We start from the raw sequence: 19,999 nt of genomic DNA on the forward strand, positions 1-19,999 counted from the left end.
ATTGTTGAAGCGATCATTTTGGTGATGGTTTAAACACCGATCTTATGAAGAATATAAATTTTTGATAATTCAAATTGAAATGCAAATAGAAATTAAACGTACTGATCGATTTCAATACTAGATGTTCATTTAAAATCTCTTTTTTTTTCACAAAGTTTTAGTTGCATATAATTTATAACTTTACTTGTCAACCGTTTATATATAAGTTAAAACAGATTAAAAACAGAAATAAATAATAAATAGATCCTGATAAAAGATATTTTTAGAACAATAAAAATATAATCTATATTTACAATCCATAAAGCGAGCTACAAATCCGTCGGCTTCCTAAACCATCAACCATTGCCATAAAAGACAATAAGCAACAATCCATGATCGGTTCAAATCTGTTGGCGTCGTTCCAGAACCGCATTCCTGTGACGTAACATCCGCGTATAGCGGCACGGGATAAGCTACTAAAAACGAGCGCATAAAATTCTGTATTACGCAAACGGCGTCCGAGCTGGCAGCGTTCCCAAAGAGGCTACTACTCGGGTTACAACCGCAAATAGACGCACGGGGGCCTCGGTTCAAAGATATCGGCAAACAATCCCCTAACTCGTTATATTTCTAACAGGCAGGCTCCAGGGCTGTGTTCTCGTGTCTCAACTAGCCCAAAAGTCTCGTTAGCCCTCCGAAATGCCGAAGCCACAAGTTCAAGAGGGCGAGGACCCCGATCCGACTCCATACCTGTTCGTTTCTCTCGAACAGAAACGTATCGACCAAAGCAAGCCCTACGATGGTAAGAAGGCTTGCTGGGTGCCCGACGAGAAGGAGGGCTTCGTCCAGGGTGAAATCAAGGCCACCAAGGGAGAGCTGGTGACAGTCAACCTGCCCGGAGGCGAGGTAATTAAACATAGAGTCAGGCAGCGGTCAAGGAAAAGTATTAGCAGTATGAAAGGGTAGAGTTTTAGATATTCACTCAGAATATATATTTAATAAAAAAAAGCAAACTTATTAATCATTTGGAATTTCCTTATCAAGTAGGATGAATTTAAGAAATATTATTACTGTAATTGCAAACTGAGATAACTTCAACCTAATTAAGTTTAACATATTGAAAGTTACTATTTACAAACACATATATAACACATTTATTAAATGAGCAGGAGAAGACATTAAAAAAGGAACTCCTCTCACAAGTAAACCCCCCGAAATTCGAGAAAGTCGAAGATATGGCTGACCTGACGTACCTCAATGATGCCGCTGTTCTTCACAATCTTCGACAACGATATTATGCGAAACTCATTTATGTAAGTCGGCGCGAGAAGCGCCTTTACCATTACTGTAATATTGACTATTATATTTTTCTCGCAGACCAAAGACTTCAAGAAGGACCTAGTTGCCCAAGTCAACCCGCCTAAGTACGAAAAATGCGAGGATATGTCCAACTTGACATACCTCAACGACGCTTCAGTTTTGTATAACTTGAAGCAAAGATATTACCATAAACTTATTTACGTAAGTCGGGATCCAGAAAGGAGTTGCAGCGTTCGAGTTTTGCATGTTTACCTTACCTTACCTCTCAGTACATAGACACCTTGGAAGCTTACCAAGTTATTTGTAATTCATTATAAGTCGACTGGAAGATATGATTGTTATGTAAAATGAATGCAATCTGTTTCCTCTCCGTGGTGCTAAATAGAGCGCAATGATTTGAGTTCGCTCGTTTCAGATATAACGTCCAAGTTATGATTAATGACGCAAGCATAACTTTATATAATTAACTTTTCCTTGAAGTATCAATATAGACAGTATATTTTTAAATTTTGCTTAATTATTTATTTTGCTATTGCTTGCGTTGCAACAGATTCTTTTAGTTTCGTTATACTATAAGGTGTCTATGATTCCACGGTGTTCCCTTCCTGTTGTTTTTCAATCTCTTTTCAGTGCCGTTCTTGAACCCTTATACACAGGACAAGACGGTTAAAAGGACTCGAAGACGTCCAGGACGATGATTTTTCGTTATCGTGATAGTTGTTTCAGTGTTGTGTTTATAGAGCTCTATTATCTACGACATATTCCGAAGACGGTCTCTTATATCGAATCACTGGATATTTAGAAACTTTTGTACAGAAATAAAAATTGTATTGTTAATAATTCAATTTATATCTCGGTCTAGACAAAAGAGCTCTAATTTTTTTATACTACAGCTGGATAAAAGACATCGCAAAATGTCCCCGGCTCGTTCTTGGAAGATATTTTTCATATTTTTTTGTATGATTTTTCTTCGACTTGTATCTTATGCTAAAATTCTCTATATCTTTTTTCAATAAAATATGGAAAATTTTAGTATAATGTGACACAGTAAGAAAAAGTATCAGTACCGTACTATTACTGTGTCCGTTTTTTTTTACGTTTTTCCGTCAATGTATTAATTTTTATCTTCGGTTTCTCTTTTAAGCATTATTTAGACATTATTCCTCATTAATTATTAAATTATATGATAATCATCAATACACAATGATACAAAATTAATACATTATATTTCATTCAATATTCAACTCAGAATTTTGCTATATATATTCATATAAAAAAACAAGTATGCTGTTTTTCCCATTCATTTTATCATGTAACTTATCACCACCTGCAGACGTACTCCGGTCTCTTCTGTGTGGCCATCAACCCTTACAAGAGATTCCCCGTGTACACTACACGATGCGCCAAGCTCTACCGTGGCAAGCGCCGTTCAGAGGTGCCACCCCACATCTTCGCCATTTCCGACGGCGCTTACGTCAACATGTTGACCAACCACGAGAATCAATCTATGTTGATTACGTAAGTACAAATTGAGACAAATTTAATATCGAAGGGTGTTTCAAACGACGAGTTTCTATAAAATGTTCTCCGTATCGCTGCGAGGTATTTCTAATGTAAATATTCTACTAACAGCGGTGAGTCTGGTGCTGGTAAGACTGAAAACACGAAGAAGGTAATTGCTTACTTCGCTACCGTCGGTGCGTCTCAAAAGAAGGATCCTACCCAGGAGAAGAAGGGATCCCTGGAAGACCAGGTCGTACAAACTAACCCTGTGCTTGAAGCCTTTGGTAACGCCAAGACTGTGCGTAACGACAACTCTTCCCGTTTCGTAAGTATTATTTTTTTATATTTCCACTTATTACATAAAATACTATTAAGTTTTACAAAGGAGAAAACAATTCACATTACAACATTTTTTTTAAATTAAAGCAACTTATGAACGATCTAAGATCTTCAACTTACACATTTGTTTGTAAACAACCTTTCCGTCCTTACCCAGGGTAAATTCATCCGTATCCACTTCGGACCCTCTGGAAAACTGGCTGGTGCTGACATAGAAACCTGTAAGTACTTTAAGTACTTTCAATAATTTAAATTGTTAGCAGATTCTTAATGCTTAAAACTATTATAAAATTACTTTCATTACTATAAAATCCATAAGTATTTTTTTTGTGGAAGTTCCTTATAAGTTCGATTTGACATCGTACTATTGCCCAATATTTTCATTAAAAAATTAAACTTTATTTAGTATAGAAATAGATACCAAAGTGATCAATTTTTCATAATAATCTGAAATTAATTCCTCTCTTCTCAGATCTGCTTGAGAAGGCTCGTGTCATCTCCCAACAGTCCCTTGAGCGTTCCTACCACATCTTCTACCAGATGATGTCCGGTTCCGTCCCTGGACTCAAGGGTATGTTGTCTGTTCAAATAATAGGTCAAATTATGTATTTGTTCATCCGAAACTAATTCTTACAGCGGACGAATGTATACGTAATTGACCATAAATAATTTACTTCGACTTTTTGTACTATTTTGTATGTTCATATAAGATTTTTTATATAAGGACTACACATTACAGGCAATGTTTATGTTAATTTTAGGTTAATTTATTATTAAAATATTTAAGTTGGTTTAATTTTATCATATCAAATTAATTTAGATCTGAATATTGACACGACCATTTACATACACACCAAAACATATATGATAATTGAATTTTGATATTTAGAGATGTGTTTGCTGTCAAACGACGTATATGATTATTTCATCATATCGCAAGGAAAAACCACCATCCCCAACGTAGACGATGGCGAGGAATGTACTTTGACAGACGTAAGTTGAGCCTTCCCAGAACAGAGGGCTTGATCGCGTTTATACCCTATAACCACTTCTTTACAACGGAAGGATGGTTAGGGCAACTCGTCTGTGAACAGAACCGAGATCAACTTAGTTTAGTTATTGTACCTCCCAAGCATGTATATTATACCTCCCTAGCTTTAAAGGAGCCAATACCATTGTGACTGTTATTGGTGTTGTTTTGTAGCACTGTGTCTTTTGTCTAACGACGTAATGGACTACAACATCGTATCACAAGGCAAGACTGTAATCCCTGGCGTCGACGACGGCGAGGAAATGAAACTTACAGACGTGAGTCCAGAATAAGACTACTGGCTCATCTTTCTGTCTCGAAAAATCTTCCCTTTTCTCTATGCTTGCTTCGCTTATGACTGATCAAAAACTCAGTCTATGCATGTGTATGTCAGACGATCTGGTCTTTACAGAGCTAACGATGCTAAGCAACCGCATCTCGAACTTTCCTCTATTAAGTCAAGGAACGACTAGGATACCTGGGGTCAACGACGCAGAGCAATTTGAACTCACGCTCGTAAGTTCTGAACCAACACAAGGAGCGTGCGTCTTGCTTCAGTTATTGCATCCTTTAAGGCTTCCAGGCCTGTTCTGACCAAAATCCTAACATACACATGGCTCGCTTCCTGCTGACCCTCAGGTCGAGTGAGCATAATGCACAAGTTTTGTACACGAAAGTGTTCCCATTAAATCACAAGCACTATTAATTATGTTTACAATCACAGACAAAACAATGACAGGCTAAAAAGGATAGGTTCTAGGTTTTACCAGTGGAGATCTTAATCCAGTATGCTATTAGTAATTGTCAAATTTAACCAACAGAGATGTGTATGTTATCCAACGACATATACGATTACAATAACGTCGCTCAGGGTAAGATTACAATTCCCAACGTCGATGATGGAGAAGAATGCGGTTTGACCGATGTAAGTTTAAAATCAAGTTCCAGGAGATAGAATAGAAAATACCTGAAGGCCAAAAGATACTGGAGGAAAATTTTTACCGTAGATGTTATAAGAAACTCATACGTATTGATAAAAGTTTATAAAAAATCCAAAGAAATGGATTGTATTATCGAAGCACGATGTAGTAGTCTCCAGAGATTATGAAAAGAAAAAAAAACTTGAGCTTAAATATCGCGAAATGCTAAGAATAAGACTAATGCTTTCTTTTTCCACTACTAATCTGTATGGTTTGCAAGGGTATCCACCCGTTTTTTGTTTTTTTTTTTTTGACAAATGATGTGATTTTTTATAAAAAAATTGATTTCTATGTAAACGTGAATATTTTAATTTCCTAAAACATGACACAAAGTTCTAAAGTACTTTTGGTATTATAGCAAGCTATGGACGTTCTTGGTTTTACCCAAGAAGAAAAGGACAATGTATACAAGATCACCGCCGCTGTAATGCACATGGGTTGTATGAAGTTCAAGCAGAGGGGTCGTGAGGAACAGGCAGAAGCTGACGGCACTGAGGCGAGTTTAAATTTATTTCTCATTAAGTGATCATTAAAGTGATTAAAATTTAGGCTACGATCTTCAGACAGATTTTATAAAAAGCTATTTTTTCATCTAGGATGGTGACAAGGTTGCCAAGCTCCTCGGAGTCGATTGTGCGGATTTATACAAGAACTTGCTGAAGCCTCGCATCAAGGTCGGAAACGAGTTCGTCACCCAGGGTCGTAACAAGGACCAGGTCATCAACTCCGTCGGTGCCCTTTGCAAGGGTGTGTTCGATCGTCTGTTCAAGTGGCTCGTGAAGAAGTGTAACGAAACTCTAGACACCAAGCAGAAGAGACAACACTTCATTGGTGTACTGGATATTGCTGGTTTCGAGATCTTCGACGTGAGTATGAAATGAGACACAAATACAAAAAAGTAGAGGAAACTTTTTATCAAAATCGGTTCTTTCGTCCCAATCGGACGACTAAATATTGTCGATAAAGTAAAATATCCGATGTATTTTTCTATTTATGTAATATGGAATTTGAGAAGAGATCAAAGATCAAAAGAATAGAGATTATTTATTCGTATGATATTAATGCAATTTACTTCCCTAGTTTAATGGGTTCGAACAACTTTGTATTAACTTCACAAATGAAAAACTGCAACAATTTTTCAACCACCACATGTTTGTATTGGAACAAGAAGAGTACACTAAAGAAGGCATTCATTGGGAGTTCATTGACTTTGGGATGGACTTATTAGCCTGCATTGACCTTATAGAAAAGGTACACTCGGTGGAAAACTCCATGCCGAAACAGAGCCTTTGGTGTTATCAATGTTTGATTTTAGCTATCGACGTTTCCCGCGACTAACGATTTTTTAGTTAGCATCTAACTCTTTCCCCTCTATTTATTTGGGTCTCGTATTGTTTATAAAGTACAACGGTTTCGAGCAACTCTGCATTAACTTCACAAATGAGAAGCTCCAGCAATTCTTTAACCACCACATGTTCGTACTCGAACAAGAGGAGTACAAGAAGGAAGGCATCAACTGGGCTTTCATTGATTTCGGAATGGACTTGCTAGCTTGTATCGATTTGATCGAGAAGGTAATAGTCTACCCGAACGTTTTGCTAGTCGTCGCCTGAAGAATGCAGACAGGATTTATTTATGCACAATTGCTGAGTCTATGGGGATAGACGCGGCTGATAAATGTACTTTGCACATCCAGGTCTTGGTTAGGAAAAATATCTGCGGAATGTAATCCGTCAGGATATTTTTATTCCCTTTTGATGTTATAAACCCCTAGCTTTAACCATTTCATTAATGTGTCCCTGCAGTACAACGGTTTTGAACAACTCTGCATTAATTTCACCAATGAGAAACTCCAGCAATTCTTTAACCACCATATGTTCGTGTTGGAGCAAGAAGAATACCAACGCGAAGGCATCGAATGGACTTTCATTGACTTTGGCATGGATCTTCAGAATTGCATTGACCTTATAGAAAAGGTAGATGGCGAAAACGCAACAATGAACGCTTGCAACTCGCCATGGTCTCAGAGACAAGCTAATGAAAAATTCCATTGGCATTTCTTAAAAAAATTTTATATAATTGGATTTTAAAGCTTGTTTCTGTAGACCTGCAATGTGACAAATGTTTTGTGTGTTTTCTGTGTGTACCTTTATGTATGGTTTAATATTACAAACTACCCACACCACCAGATAGACGCAACTACACCCACTATAATAATACAAATAAGTACATAGGGAAATAACAACAGCTTCAATATCTTTTACATGTTCGCGAGGCAGATCAATGGATTTAATCAGCTCTGCGTTAATTTTACGAATGAAAAATTGCAACAGTACTTTAATCATTTCATGTTCGTCCTAGAACAAGAGGAATATGAACGAGAAGGGATATTATGGGAGTTCATAGATTTTGGTATAGATCTCCAACCTACAATAAATTTAATAGAAAAGGTATTAGGGGTATGAAGTTAGAGATATAGCTTGCTGCTACAGGGTCGTTAGAAGCAGCTTCCGACTGAAATTATAAAGGCTAATGCCTCTCATCGCCTGCAGACACAACATTATTTGCTGGCTGTATACCTTGTCCCCCGGGATATTCGTTAAAATATCAAAGCTTTATAAACTCCTGCCAAATCAATACGAAACCTAATTCATTAGCTGTTCTTTAGATCACTTAAAATTTGCACTCAGCTATCGAGGTTCATATAAAATATACCTTTGTTAGAGTCCGTTTATATGGTAGTGTAAATACTAGGTAAGCTTAACTTGAAGCAGTTGTTTATGGCAAAGAAGGCGGTTAAAGTAACAGATATGTATAAGGCGATTTTTTAACCAATATTTAAACCGCTTCTGAAAAGAATACAAGTATTATTATTAAGGCTACGTATAACAATAAGCACATTCTGAACTCGCACATAAATATTGCACATTACACTATTTATATTGCATGATGCTTTCAAAATAACGCTTGAATTTAGATATAAGCACACAAAATACACTATCCCTTACATTCAAAACATTTTTTTTTTTCGAAACAAACTTACTATTTTAGCTAAACAAATTCTTGCATATATTGCACACAGTCAGAGTAGCTTTTACACTTGGCAGTTAAAAATCCAATACACAATATTCGTTTAACAATGTTTGCGCAAATACTCATATCAATGGTTCGATTTCAGCCTATGGGTATCCTCTCAATTCTTGAGGAAGAGTCTATGTTCCCTAAAGCTACCGATCAAACCTTCGTTGAAAAGTTGAACAACAACCACTTGGGTAAATCTGCTCCTTACCTGAAGCCCAAACCCCCCAAGCCTGGTTGTCAAGCCGCCCACTTCGCCATCGGTCACTACGCCGGAAATGTAAGTATCACCAGTAGCCTGCAGCATAAATAGGCTAGGGAACTATTTAATTTACAACACCTCTTTTGATACTTAGGTCGGCTACAACATCACTGGATGGCTTGAGAAGAACAAGGATCCCCTTAACGACACTGTCGTAGACCAATTCAAGAAGGGTAGCAACAAACTGTTAGTCGAGATCTTTGCTGATCATCCCGGACAGTCCGGTGACGCCGGTGGTGGTGGTGGCAAGGGTATGTAGAGAATTCATTAAAAAATATCTTGTTATAAGAGTAGTGGGACGACTGTGGACCTAATTAAGTTGCATCTGAAGTGAACGAGAATAAAATTTATAATAATTCGAAAAATAACATATAAACTCAAGGAAAAAGAATATAAAAATAATAATGCTCTATAGTAATTAATGAAGAAAGATCTATTGTAACCATATTTACTCGACTCTTGCTCTATTATAGTATTTAGTAAATAAGGAATCCCCAAAAATGTGAGCGAGTTTATCAAAAATTACCTCAAAAGTTGGGCTGATTTTCTCCATAGATATAGGTAAAAGAAAATTGTCATAACACATACACTATTACACTCATCAACACCACTACCCATAAAAGTAACACAACACATTAAATAATTATTGCTCTAAAGGGAAGGTGCAACTATAAAATATATTTCCTTTTCACAACTGTCTTTTACATGAAATAGGGGCTGGTGGCAAGCGTGCCAAGGGTTCTGCATTCCAGACCGTATCATCACTTTACAGGGTAAAAAGACACACGAATCCAAAAATTTGCTTATGTCGCTGTCTGATTGCCCTCGTCTCAACATGCTTCGGGTTGACACCTACTATATTATTATCATTATTTAAGTATTATAAAAATCAATAAGGTGTCAACTCTCCATGCTAACAATATATGTCCACGTCTATATATGTCTCACAGTCGATTCGTCGTATTTTGCAGGTGTTTCGTCAAAGTATTATGTCCGTTTTATTTGTGATTGTCCTTGCATTAATTTTTGCTTATTAATGTATATCCATAGGAGGTCGCGGTAAGAAGGGAGGTGGTTTTGCTACTGTCTCCTCCGCGTACAGGGTACACAACTTTAAGAAATATTTTTTTTTTTAGATTTTTTTTGATATCTTTTATCATCCTCATTTAGTGCAGCTACAAAAGTCTGCATTTATAAAACTATGTTTCTGACCACAGGAGAGATTCTTTACTCTGATTAATACCTACTAAAAAACGGGGTATTAATCCTCTCAATTCATAATATTCTTGTTTTCTTGAAGCATTACATTTGGCGCAAAGAATACGAATGCGTCTTAATCTGTTTTTTGAACCAGCAGCAAAAAATCTTAAAAAAAGCCAATTTGATTGCCGCTGAACTATACATGTACTAAGATCTATGTTTGCTGTTGTATGTTTGTGTCTAACCCAGTTTTGTGTGTTTTTATCTAATTCTCTCATAATTATCAGAAATACTTCAAAAGCCACTCATTTATTGAAGTACATTAATGTAAAAATTTCATCCGTTTCCCAAATTTTATTAATGGTTTTTTATGAAAAAAAATCTTAAATGTTTTATTACGTACATGGATTTTGCTTTGATTTTGTTAAGAAGAATGCAAATAAGTTCTAATCGATTATATATCTATAGGAACAACTGAACAACCTGATGACCACTCTGAGGTCGACCCAACCTCACTTCGTACGTTGTATCATTCCCAATGAAACGAAGACTCCTGGTAAGTTTAACTTCATAACTTCGTCTTTTAATATATTTAGATTTTATATATAAAATATAAAAAATACTTCAATGATTCTACACCCACGTGCTCTATCTTGGATTGAGTCAACACCTACATTAGTATGTAGGTGTTGAATCTTTGAAATACGATCAGCTCTCCGTAGCTATGTTTATTTATATACCAAAAAGTTATCATAATTTTAGATTTTTTTATTCACATAAAATATGTGGTTAAATTTAATATAGCAATAATAAATAAAATGTATCCTTTTAAAAATGAAGGAATATTTATAGAAATAACAAGTCAAGTTTATTATGATGTAAGAACAAACTTTCGTATATCTACATTACGTTTTTAAATGGATATTTTTTAAACCACCCCATCCACCAGGTCTCATCGACTCTCACCTTGTTATGCACCAGCTGACCTGTAACGGTGTGCTTGAAGGCATCCGTATTTGCCGTAAAGGTTTCCCCAACAGGATGGTATATCCCGACTTCAAGCTCCGGTAAGTTTCACAGAAAAATAATGTCAACATGGATATTAGTAAAAAGATATGAGACTGGATATTCTCGGTATAGTGTCACAAAGCACTGAAATTTATCTTATTTTTATTTTAAAGGATCATAAATATTTTAGTGAGTGTTGAATTTTAGTTGGCAGTCTAAGCAAATTCTTTCAGCTCTGGAACATTCGTAAAAGTGGAACAGTTTTATTTCTGAATAGCTGCAGCTGACTCTGACGTCATCGGAAGCATTTTCGCTATGAGCAACCGATTCTAAAATAATTTGATGAATCGTCTAGACATTCACACCTCATTTACATAAATTGTTTTAATTATTCTAATTTCAAATAGTAAAATGAAATTTTAAACAAACAGTTACATGATCCTTGCACCAGCGATCATGCAAGCTGAAAAAGATCCTAAAGAGGCAGCTAGGAAGTGTCTCGAAGCCATCAACTTAGATCCCGAAAGCTATCGTATAGGTCACACGAAGGCAAGGCATATAATATTATCCTTGGACTGATTACGAATCATGAAGCTCTAAGGAATAGAGTTTTTACAAATGATAAAACTCTAAGGAATAGAGTGTTTATCAATTTTTTTTACTCTAGTAGTTTATTTTAAAATCTCCTTTTCCACCGATGCTTAATTTCAAGTAGCGGCTACATGACACTACAAAATCATGTCGTTATTACCTAATATACCCAATCTTCCTAGAACCGTTATGATAATTTCATTAGGTACTTGATTTTTTCCACTTCCTCACTGTGTGACAATTTATTTTGAAAATGTAGCTACAAGATCCTGGCTCCACAAGCCTGCGCTAAGGAATCTGACCCTAAGAAAATCGCCCAAGTCATTTTGGATACAACTGGCTTGGATGTCGAGTCATACCGTCTGGGTCACACGAAGGCATGTTTGAAGTTTTCGTAAATCGTAATGGCATTTAAGCTATTTACGATTTATCTATTAGATAGCAGGGCAATAGTACGCCTGAAGAAGCTGTAGAAACTTGAGAAACTGGTTTTGTGTATCCCAATCCTTAAAAACTAAGGACGCTTTTTTCCTAAGGGCCCTAGATACTCTGGCTCACGTGTGATACCCCTTTCCTACCATAATCCTATTTTGCATCTTAATCTTATTTTTGTAATCCCTAAACGCAGATACAAAATTCTGTGCCCGAACCTGGTCAAAGAACCAATAAGTGCTGAGAAAGCCACCGAGAAAATTCTCGAACATACTGGCTTGGACTCGGAGTCTTTCAGGCTCGGAAAAACTAAGGTAGAGCTATATACAAATAGCTACCAGTCTAATACTCACTGACTTCAATGCATGATCATAACTTTCCCTGTGTTTAGTCTAATGTCTTTTGTTTGTTCTATCTTTTAATATATGTACTGTGTGATTTAGTTTTGTTACGAATGTAAATTATAAAAAAATTGTTACAAAAAATAGATAACAACTAAAACTTTTATTCTATTTCAAAAAAATAGAATTCTAGTTTTTAGTTAAGTATTTAATTCTCTGTTTGATGCAAAATTCAAATCAATATGTATTTCACTCATGTATATGACTGAAAAAAGATACTGAACTTTGCTTTCGATGAGTAGGTATTCTTCCGTGCCGGTGTCTTGGGTCAGATGGAAGAGTTGCGTGACGATAGGCTGTCCAAGATTATCTCTTGGCTCCAAGCATACATCCGTGGTTACCTGTCCCGTAAGGAATACAAGAAGTTGCAGGAACAGAGGTACAGAAATACAAATTCGACGAAATGCTAGATTGGGCTAGGAAAAGCAATATTTTAACACATTATGTTTCAGATTGGCTCTCCAAGTTGTCCAGCGCAACTTGCGCAAGTACTTGCAGCTCCGCACCTGGCCATGGTGGAAACTCTGGCAGAAGGTCAAGCCTCTTCTCAACGTCACCCGCATCGAGGATGAAATCGCGGTGCGTATGCTCACCTGTTAAAATTTTATAGAACATTTTGACCCATAACATATTCTAGCGCTTATACTGAGTGATTCAAGTGTACGCAAATAGATTCGACCGCGCCCACCTGGCGGTTACGTGACACCACCGCACCTGCCGCATCCATTTCTGGATTTCGCCCCACTCCAGCGATTACGCACTTCTTCCTAACACAATGTATTGCGTGCGGGGGCGATTACACGTTCGCTGGAAAACTCCAGCGCGACTTAGTTACGGAGTGGTCGGCGGCGCGCACCTACCCTTCCTTAACTCTCGAACGAACCCGAAATATAGCATTCCTAATTTAAATTTATATTATACGCATTAACGATGGCAGCAAATTTTAATTCAACATGGGATGGTGTAGATAAAAGTGAGGTTGTTTTACAGAAATTGGAAGAGAAAGCACAAAAGGCCCAGGAAGCCTTCGAAAAGGAAGAGAAACTCCGAAAGGAAGTTGAGGCCCTTAACAGCAAGCTTCTGGAAGAGAAGCAAGCCCTTCTGTCTACACTTGAGGGAGAGAAGGGTTCTCTTTCCGAGACCCAAGAGCGTGCTGCTAAACTCCAGGCCCAAAAGGCTGACCTCGAGAGTCAACTTAGGGTAAGTCTTCAAGAAATTTAAATAAATTTATAACAGTGAAATTTTTTTTTAAACTGAATAAATTAATAAGTTTCATCATCATCATCATCAAGTTCAACATCTCAAATAAATTTTTAATTTTTTTTATGATATTATATTTTTATTTATTAAAAATAATAAATTCAACGTGAAGTGAAACTCCTGATATTATCTTAATAATAGTAAGTGTTATCGACCACATCCAAATATGTTTCGGCACCTAACGAACAAAACGATATATCGATAGCTAAAAATAACCAAGCTCCTTAAATAAACACGCTTTTGTTTACAAGAGAAATAGCCTGAGATGTTAAAAATAAATTGCACGTCTGCAATGTGCACGATTTTATTGCAAACTATAACGATAAATAACATTTACTTCTCGATAGATGGAAAACAGACATGCTATAATAAAAGACATTTGTAGGTATAACATAAATAAAAAAACATCCATTTTATTATCCCAGACTTTAGAAACTTCTTCCATGTTCTAGGATACTCAAGACCGTCTTACTCAAGAAGAAGATGCCCGTAACCAACTCTTCCAAGCCAAAAAGAAGTTGGAGCAGGAAGTCTCCGGTCTTAAGAAGGACATTGAAGACCTCGAACTTTCCGTCCAGAAGTCTGAACAGGATAAGGCAACTAAAGACCACCAAATCCGCAACTTGAATGATGAGATCGCCCACCAGGACGAGCTCATCAACAAACTCAACAAGGAAAAGAAACTCCAAGGTGAATCCACTCAGAAGACAGCTGAAGAGTTGCAGGCTGCTGAAGACAAGGTCAACCACCTCAACAAGGTTAAGCAAAAGCTTGAGCAAACTCTTGACGAACTCGAGGACTCTCTTGAGCGTGAGAAGAAACTCCGCGCTGATGTTGAGAAACAGAGGAGGAAGGTTGAGGGTGACCTTAAACTTACACAAGAGGCTGTTTCCGATCTTGAACGCAACAAGAAGGAGCTCGAACAGACCATCCAACGCAAGGACAAAGAAATCTCTTCCCTTACTGCCAAGCTTGAGGACGAACAGTCTTTGGTTAGCAAGGTTCAGAAACAAATCAAGGAACTGCAGGCCCGTATCGAAGAATTGGAAGAGGAAGTCGAATCCGAACGTCAAGCTCGCGCAAAGGCTGAGAAACAACGTGCTGACTTGGCTCGCGAACTCGAAGAGTTGGGTGAGCGTCTTGAGGAAGCTGGTGGTGCAACCTCTGCTCAAATCGAGCTTAACAAGAAGCGTGAAGCCGAGCTTAGCAAGCTTCGTCGGGACTTGGAGGAAGCTAACATTCAACATGAGTCTACCCTCGCTAACCTTCGCAAGAAGCACAACGATGCTGTTGCGGAGATGGGCGAGCAGCTAGACCAGCTTAACAAACTTAAGGCTAAGTGAGTAAAATTTTAATTACTACTAGTTATAGGTGAAAAGGCCATCACTGAAATGACTAATTATCAGAGTATACGACTTTTCTTTGTAATTTCAACTATATAAATGGAAAATAATAACTATGTAATCATAGCAGAAGGCAACCAGACGATGATAATGACAGAGTATCATTTTGCCATATTTAAATTACTACGAATTCAGGGCTGAACATGATCGGGCTTCTTGCTACAACGAGCTCAACAACACCCGCGCAGCAATTGATCAAGTAGCAAGGGAAAAGGTAACATGTCTACCATAGGCATGTGTACCGCTTGGGGGTGTAATTGCATGAGAAATTCCTTTACCCGGTAGATCCTCGATCACACAAACAACATCTATTATATACTCTCTACAGTTTTTTCAACCTGGTGAAATAAGCCCATGTAAATCCTTATCATAGAGACATACCTATAACTCGTAGCGTTACCCTACTGAATATTTTGTTGTATTTTATCTACCCAGGGCTGAGAAAGAGCGTTCTCAATACTTTAGCGAAGTCAATGACCTTCGCGCCGGTCTCGACCACTTATCCAACGAAAAGGTATATTAAGATGAAATGGTAATCGTGTTGGCATCAGCAATTATAAGACGCTTCGCAGCTTTGTACAAATAAAATGCGGAATTAGATATAATTTACGTAAAACACAAATTCACGGAGACTCTCATTCACGAAATAAAATGTAACAATAAAAATTTTGCCGTAGGACTGCTTCTAATTTTTTATATAACTGTGTGTGTACTAACGTTCAACAAAGAAATAATTTAAACGCATGTCATTTTAGTAAAGTTTAACATAAATCTGATGTTTTTTTAGTATTTTTTTTACGTAAAATGTTTTCCTAATATTACAATTTCAATAAGTATCTCTGTAGTAACCATACAATAACAAGAGTAACAATAAAAAAATGTAGGATTTTATCCACCGACAAAAAAGTTAACCATGTTGGTTTTTAAAGTATTAACATCCTCGAAACACATTTGTAAGTTTTAAGTTTAAAGCCGCTAGCTTAAAGTGATATTACAAGAAATACAATAATGAAGTTCTTAATAAACTTGAATAATTATTTAGGCTGGCCAAGAGAAGATCGTCAAACAACTGCAACACCAACTTAATGAAGTACAAGGTAGAGCTGATGAGGCCAACCGTACCCTCAATGACTTGGACGCCGCCAAGAAGAAGTTGTCCATCGAGAACTCTGACCTTCTCCGTCAGTTGGAGGAGGCCGAGTCCCAGGTGTCTCAGCTATCTAAGATCAAGGTGTCGCTTACCACTCAGTTGGAAGACACCAAGAGGCTTGCTGACGAGGAGGCTAGGGTAAGTAAAATGACGGCTTCTATAAATATAATTTAAATTTAAATTAAGTACATTAGTCACGTTCTTTTTTTTTCCAACAGGAACGTGCCACCCTTCTCGGCAAGTTCCGCAACCTCGAGCACGACTTGGACAACATTCGTGAACAAGTTGAAGAGGAAGCCGAGGGCAAGGCTGACTTACAACGCCAATTATCTAAGGCCAACGCTGAAGCTCAATTATGGCGTTCCAAGTACGAGTCTGAAGGTGTCGCTCGCTCCGAAGAACTTGAGGAAGCCAAGCGCAAACTCCAGGCCCGTCTTGCTGAAGCCGAAGAGACCATTGAGTCCCTCAACCAGAAGGTCGTTGCTCTCGAAAAGACCAAGCAACGTCTTGCCACCGAAGTCGAGGACCTGCAACTCGAGGTTGACCGTGCTACCGCTATTGCTAACGCAGCTGAGAAGAAACAGAAAGCCTTCGACAAGATCATTGGAGAATGGAAACTTAAGGTTGATGACCTGGCAGCTGAACTTGATGCTAGCCAGAAGGAATGCCGCAATTACTCTACCGAACTGTTCCGTCTCAAGGGTGCCTATGAAGAAGGACAGGAACAACTTGAAGCTGTCCGCCGTGAAAACAAGAACCTTGCCGATGAAGTTAAGGACTTGCTTGACCAAATCGGTGAAGGTGGTCGCAACATTCACGAAATTGAGAAGGCTAGGAAACGTCTTGAAGCCGAGAAAGATGAACTCCAAGCTGCTCTCGAGGAGGCTGAAGCTGCTCTTGAACAAGAAGAAAACAAGGTCCTCCGTGCTCAACTTGAGTTGTCTCAAGTCAGACAAGAGATTGACAGGAGAATCCAAGAGAAGGAAGAGGAATTCGAAAACACCCGCAAGAACCACCAACGTGCCCTGGACTCTATGCAAGCTTCCCTCGAAGCAGAAGCCAAGGGTAAGGCTGAGGCCCTACGCATGAAGAAGAAGTTAGAAGCCGATATCAATGAACTTGAAATCGCTCTTGACCACGCTAACAAGGCTAACGCTGAAGCACAGAAGAACATTAAGCGCTACCAAGGACAAATCAAGGACCTCCAGACAGCTCTTGAAGAGGAACAACGTGCTCGTGATGACGCTCGTGAACAGCTTGGTATCTCAGAACGTCGTGCCAACGCTCTTCAGAATGAACTTGAAGAGTCTCGTACTCTTCTTGAACAGGCTGACCGTGCTCGCCGCCAGGCTGAACAAGAACTTGGCGATGCTCATGAACAGCTTAATGAGTTATCTGCCCAGAACGCTTCACTGTCTGCAGCCAAGAGGAAACTTGAATCTGAGCTCCAGACCCTTCACTCTGACCTCGACGAACTTCTCAATGAAGCTAAGAACTCTGAAGAGAAGGCAAAGAAGGCTATGGTTGATGCCGCCAGGCTTGCTGACGAACTCCGCGCTGAACAGGAGCACGCTCAGACCCAGGAGAAACTCCGTAAAGCCCTTGAACAACAAATCAAGGAATTGCAAGTCAGGCTTGACGAGGCTGAGGCCAACGCACTTAAGGGAGGAAAGAAGGCCATCCAGAAACTCGAACAGAGGGTACGAGAACTCGAGAACGAGCTCGACGGCGAACAAAGGAGACATGCTGATGCCCAGAAGAACCTGCGTAAGGCTGAAAGACGCATTAAGGAACTGTCCTTCCAAGCTGAGGAAGACCGCAAGAACCACGAGCGTATGCAAGACCTTGTTGACAAACTGCAACAGAAGATCAAGACCTACAAGAGGCAGATCGAGGAAGCCGAAGAAATCGCCGCCCTCAACTTGGCTAAATTCCGCAAAGCACAACAAGAGCTTGAGGAAGCCGAGGAAAGGGCAGACCTTGCTGAGCAGGCCATTAGCAAATTCCGTGGCAAGGGACGTGCGGGATCTGCTGCGAGAGGAGTCAGTCCGGCGGTAAGTTTCCCATCTAATTTTAATATACAACGTTATCTGGCAAAGAACTATTAAGTATATATCTGTGGAAGTTCATTAATCTGAGATAACTTAATTGTATTATTTCATCCATTCAGGCGTCCGTTAAAGGGCGTCCATAGATCACCACTGGATAAATGTAAGTTGTGTTTCCCTAAAACACAACAGCACATGTACTATGCTGTTCACGAGAACTTTCCCATCCTGAGAAATATATACATTTATATGTTTATTGTTGCATGAACTTGTAACAAGTGAGGCTGAAAAGATTTTTTCCAGATGATGATGATACAAGTAGTCTTTCTATCTGTTTATCCCGCATGACCAGATATTAATTCTGTTGAAAGGCAGAGAGTGTAATGAGTGTTTGTTTTGCAGCCCCAACGCCAGCGCCCCGCCCACGACGGCTTCGGCACCTTCCCACCAAGGTTCGACCTGGCGCTTGAAAACGATTTTTAAACGTTCCAAAACAGAAAATAAACACGGACTGTACAGATCGTTACCATTCTATATTATAACAGTGTTAAAATGTGAAAATGTATTAAATTGCGCCCAAAATTTTTTTAGCTCTATTAATGTTTTTACGAAAGGTTATTTTGTAACTTGTTGATATTTATTTATAATTATTTATTACCGTGATGTATGTTCGCGGCTCGGTTCGGGTGTGCGATCTCCCGATCCCCAGAGACACACCTGACAACTTCACACGGAGCAGTTCGCACACCCCTCCCTCGCCATTTTGACATCCAATAAAGAGATATCGTTGTCATAAATATAAATAATGTTTTATTTATTATTTATTAACCCATCTATTGAATATGAAATACAAATAAAAATTATTTAACAAATTCATTAAATATTTTACATGAACGGAAATATTTTCTTTACCCATCTTAATAGTTTAGTTTCTTCACTATTAGTTAATAAAAGATAACACTATACCTTCGAAAACTTTTATCGTATGGTATTGAGTAGTAATATTTTAATTCCATTTTTACTATGCATCAGTTATATTTTGTGTTATGTGCTTCTGCGTTGTATAAACACTTACACTTTTAAAATTAAAAGACGACTCAGTATCACCTGGTGACCTCCACACTCTAATGCAACTGTGACCGATATTATCATAATGATCAATTTGTTCTGGATTTGATTAGTTTATTGTGAATACAATGAGTGCAATTAAAATGGCCTCACATATAAGTCACCTTACACCGCTGATGAATGACATAATCATTTTACTTTGCATAAGTATTGGTGATGATAGCCATAATGTGTGTCTGTATTAATCTGCCGTTAGTGTACAGCCAGTGTTACTGGAATAGAACACCGTATAGTTATTATGGTAGCAAGACACCATATGATGCAACAAGAGGAGATTTTAGAGACGTTCCTCCATTGAAAGGTATATGGCTGCATTTTGCCAACACCACTAAATCTGTTATTTGGTAAGGGAATACCTTGCCGCAATTGGAGCTATATTTTAAAACCCGTTAAACAAAATAAGCTACATAGATTTAATTTTACGTAACGATAGGTTGTAAACCTGAAAGCATATGGTTCATGGCGCGTCATGGAGCTCGGCACCATGATAAAAGAGATAAGAATGACATGAAGGACATTCTAGATCTGAAGGATGATATCTTGGACAATTATGAAGATGGAAGAGGTGACTTATGTGCACAGGTATCCCATAGTCAAGGTAAAGGTTTAAAGCCGCCAAAACCAACTGCACTCGACTAAATATTTAAAGTCCATATTGAAATGCTAGGACAGTATTAGTTGTACATTCCATGCTGAAATGTACGACTGCTTTAGTATATTTATAAAAAATCTAAATCTTTACAGGATATTGCAGATTTGCGGGCATGGACCTGGAATGATAAATTGGATAGAGCTGTTTACCACCTAACTCCAGAAGGTTACAGGGAATTACTGGGTTTTGGTGAAAGGTTTTCAGTAATGTTTCAATAATTATTGGAAAACTTGGA

At 38.2% G+C, this 19,999-nt stretch overlaps 1 protein-coding gene across 36 annotated transcripts; it reads left to right on the plus strand.

Moving 5' to 3' along the window:
• The first annotated feature begins 616 nt into the window (after positions 1 to 616).
• On the plus strand, positions 617 to 18,790 carry LOC116769983 (myosin heavy chain, muscle). Of its 36 annotated transcripts, XM_032661283.2 has the most exons (25): positions 617 to 885; positions 1,357 to 1,500; positions 2,633 to 2,817; positions 2,932 to 3,127; positions 3,299 to 3,362; positions 3,614 to 3,712; positions 4,346 to 4,449; positions 5,510 to 5,647; positions 5,748 to 6,017; positions 6,957 to 7,127; positions 8,330 to 8,509; positions 8,586 to 8,742; positions 9,206 to 9,264; positions 10,160 to 10,247; positions 10,641 to 10,758; positions 11,550 to 11,667; positions 12,366 to 12,502; positions 12,576 to 12,702; positions 13,114 to 13,323; positions 13,836 to 14,722; positions 15,222 to 15,300; positions 15,829 to 16,074; positions 16,155 to 17,990; positions 18,107 to 18,147; positions 18,387 to 18,790. In XM_032661283.2, the coding sequence occupies exons 1-24, from the start codon at positions 679 to 681 to the stop codon at positions 18,128 to 18,130; spliced, it is 5,844 nt and encodes a 1,947-aa protein (XP_032517174.1). In that variant the 5' UTR covers positions 617 to 678; the 3' UTR covers positions 18,131 to 18,147; positions 18,387 to 18,790. The 36 variants fall into 36 exon arrangements, with proteins under 36 accessions (XP_032517174.1, XP_032517161.1, XP_032517173.1 ...); XM_032661270.2 differs by lacking the exons at positions 1,357 to 1,500; positions 4,346 to 4,449; positions 6,957 to 7,127; positions 9,206 to 9,264; positions 18,107 to 18,147 and adding exons at positions 1,149 to 1,292; positions 4,031 to 4,134; positions 6,555 to 6,725; positions 9,542 to 9,594; XM_032661282.2 differs by lacking the exons at positions 1,357 to 1,500; positions 4,346 to 4,449; positions 6,957 to 7,127; ... (2 more) ...; positions 15,222 to 15,300; positions 18,107 to 18,147 and adding exons at positions 1,149 to 1,292; positions 4,031 to 4,134; positions 6,555 to 6,725; ... (1 more) ...; positions 11,919 to 12,036; positions 14,922 to 15,000.
• The last annotated feature ends 1,209 nt before the right edge of the window (positions 18,791 to 19,999 follow it).

This window comes from Danaus plexippus (assembly GCF_018135715.1).
Source record: "Danaus plexippus chromosome 13 unlocalized genomic scaffold, MEX_DaPlex mxdp_15, whole genome shotgun sequence".
NCBI classification, from domain to species: Eukaryota; Metazoa; Arthropoda; class Insecta; order Lepidoptera; family Nymphalidae; genus Danaus; species Danaus plexippus.

What these genes read in the sequence shown, in the direction of transcription:
- LOC116769983 (XM_032661286.2), top strand. Translation starts at nt 679, where the DNA reads ATGCCGAAGCCACAAGTTCAAGAGGGCGAGGACCCCGATCCGACTCCA. An exon ending in TCAACCTGCCCGGAGGCGAG is followed by an intron (nt 886 to 1,148) that starts GTAATTAAACAT and finishes TTAAATGAGCAG; the next exon opens with GAGAAGACATTAAAAAAGGA. An exon ending in CGGTGGTGGTGGTGGCAAGG is followed by an intron (nt 8,743 to 9,205) that starts GTATGTAGAGAA and finishes TACATGAAATAG; the next exon opens with GGGCTGGTGGCAAGCGTGCC.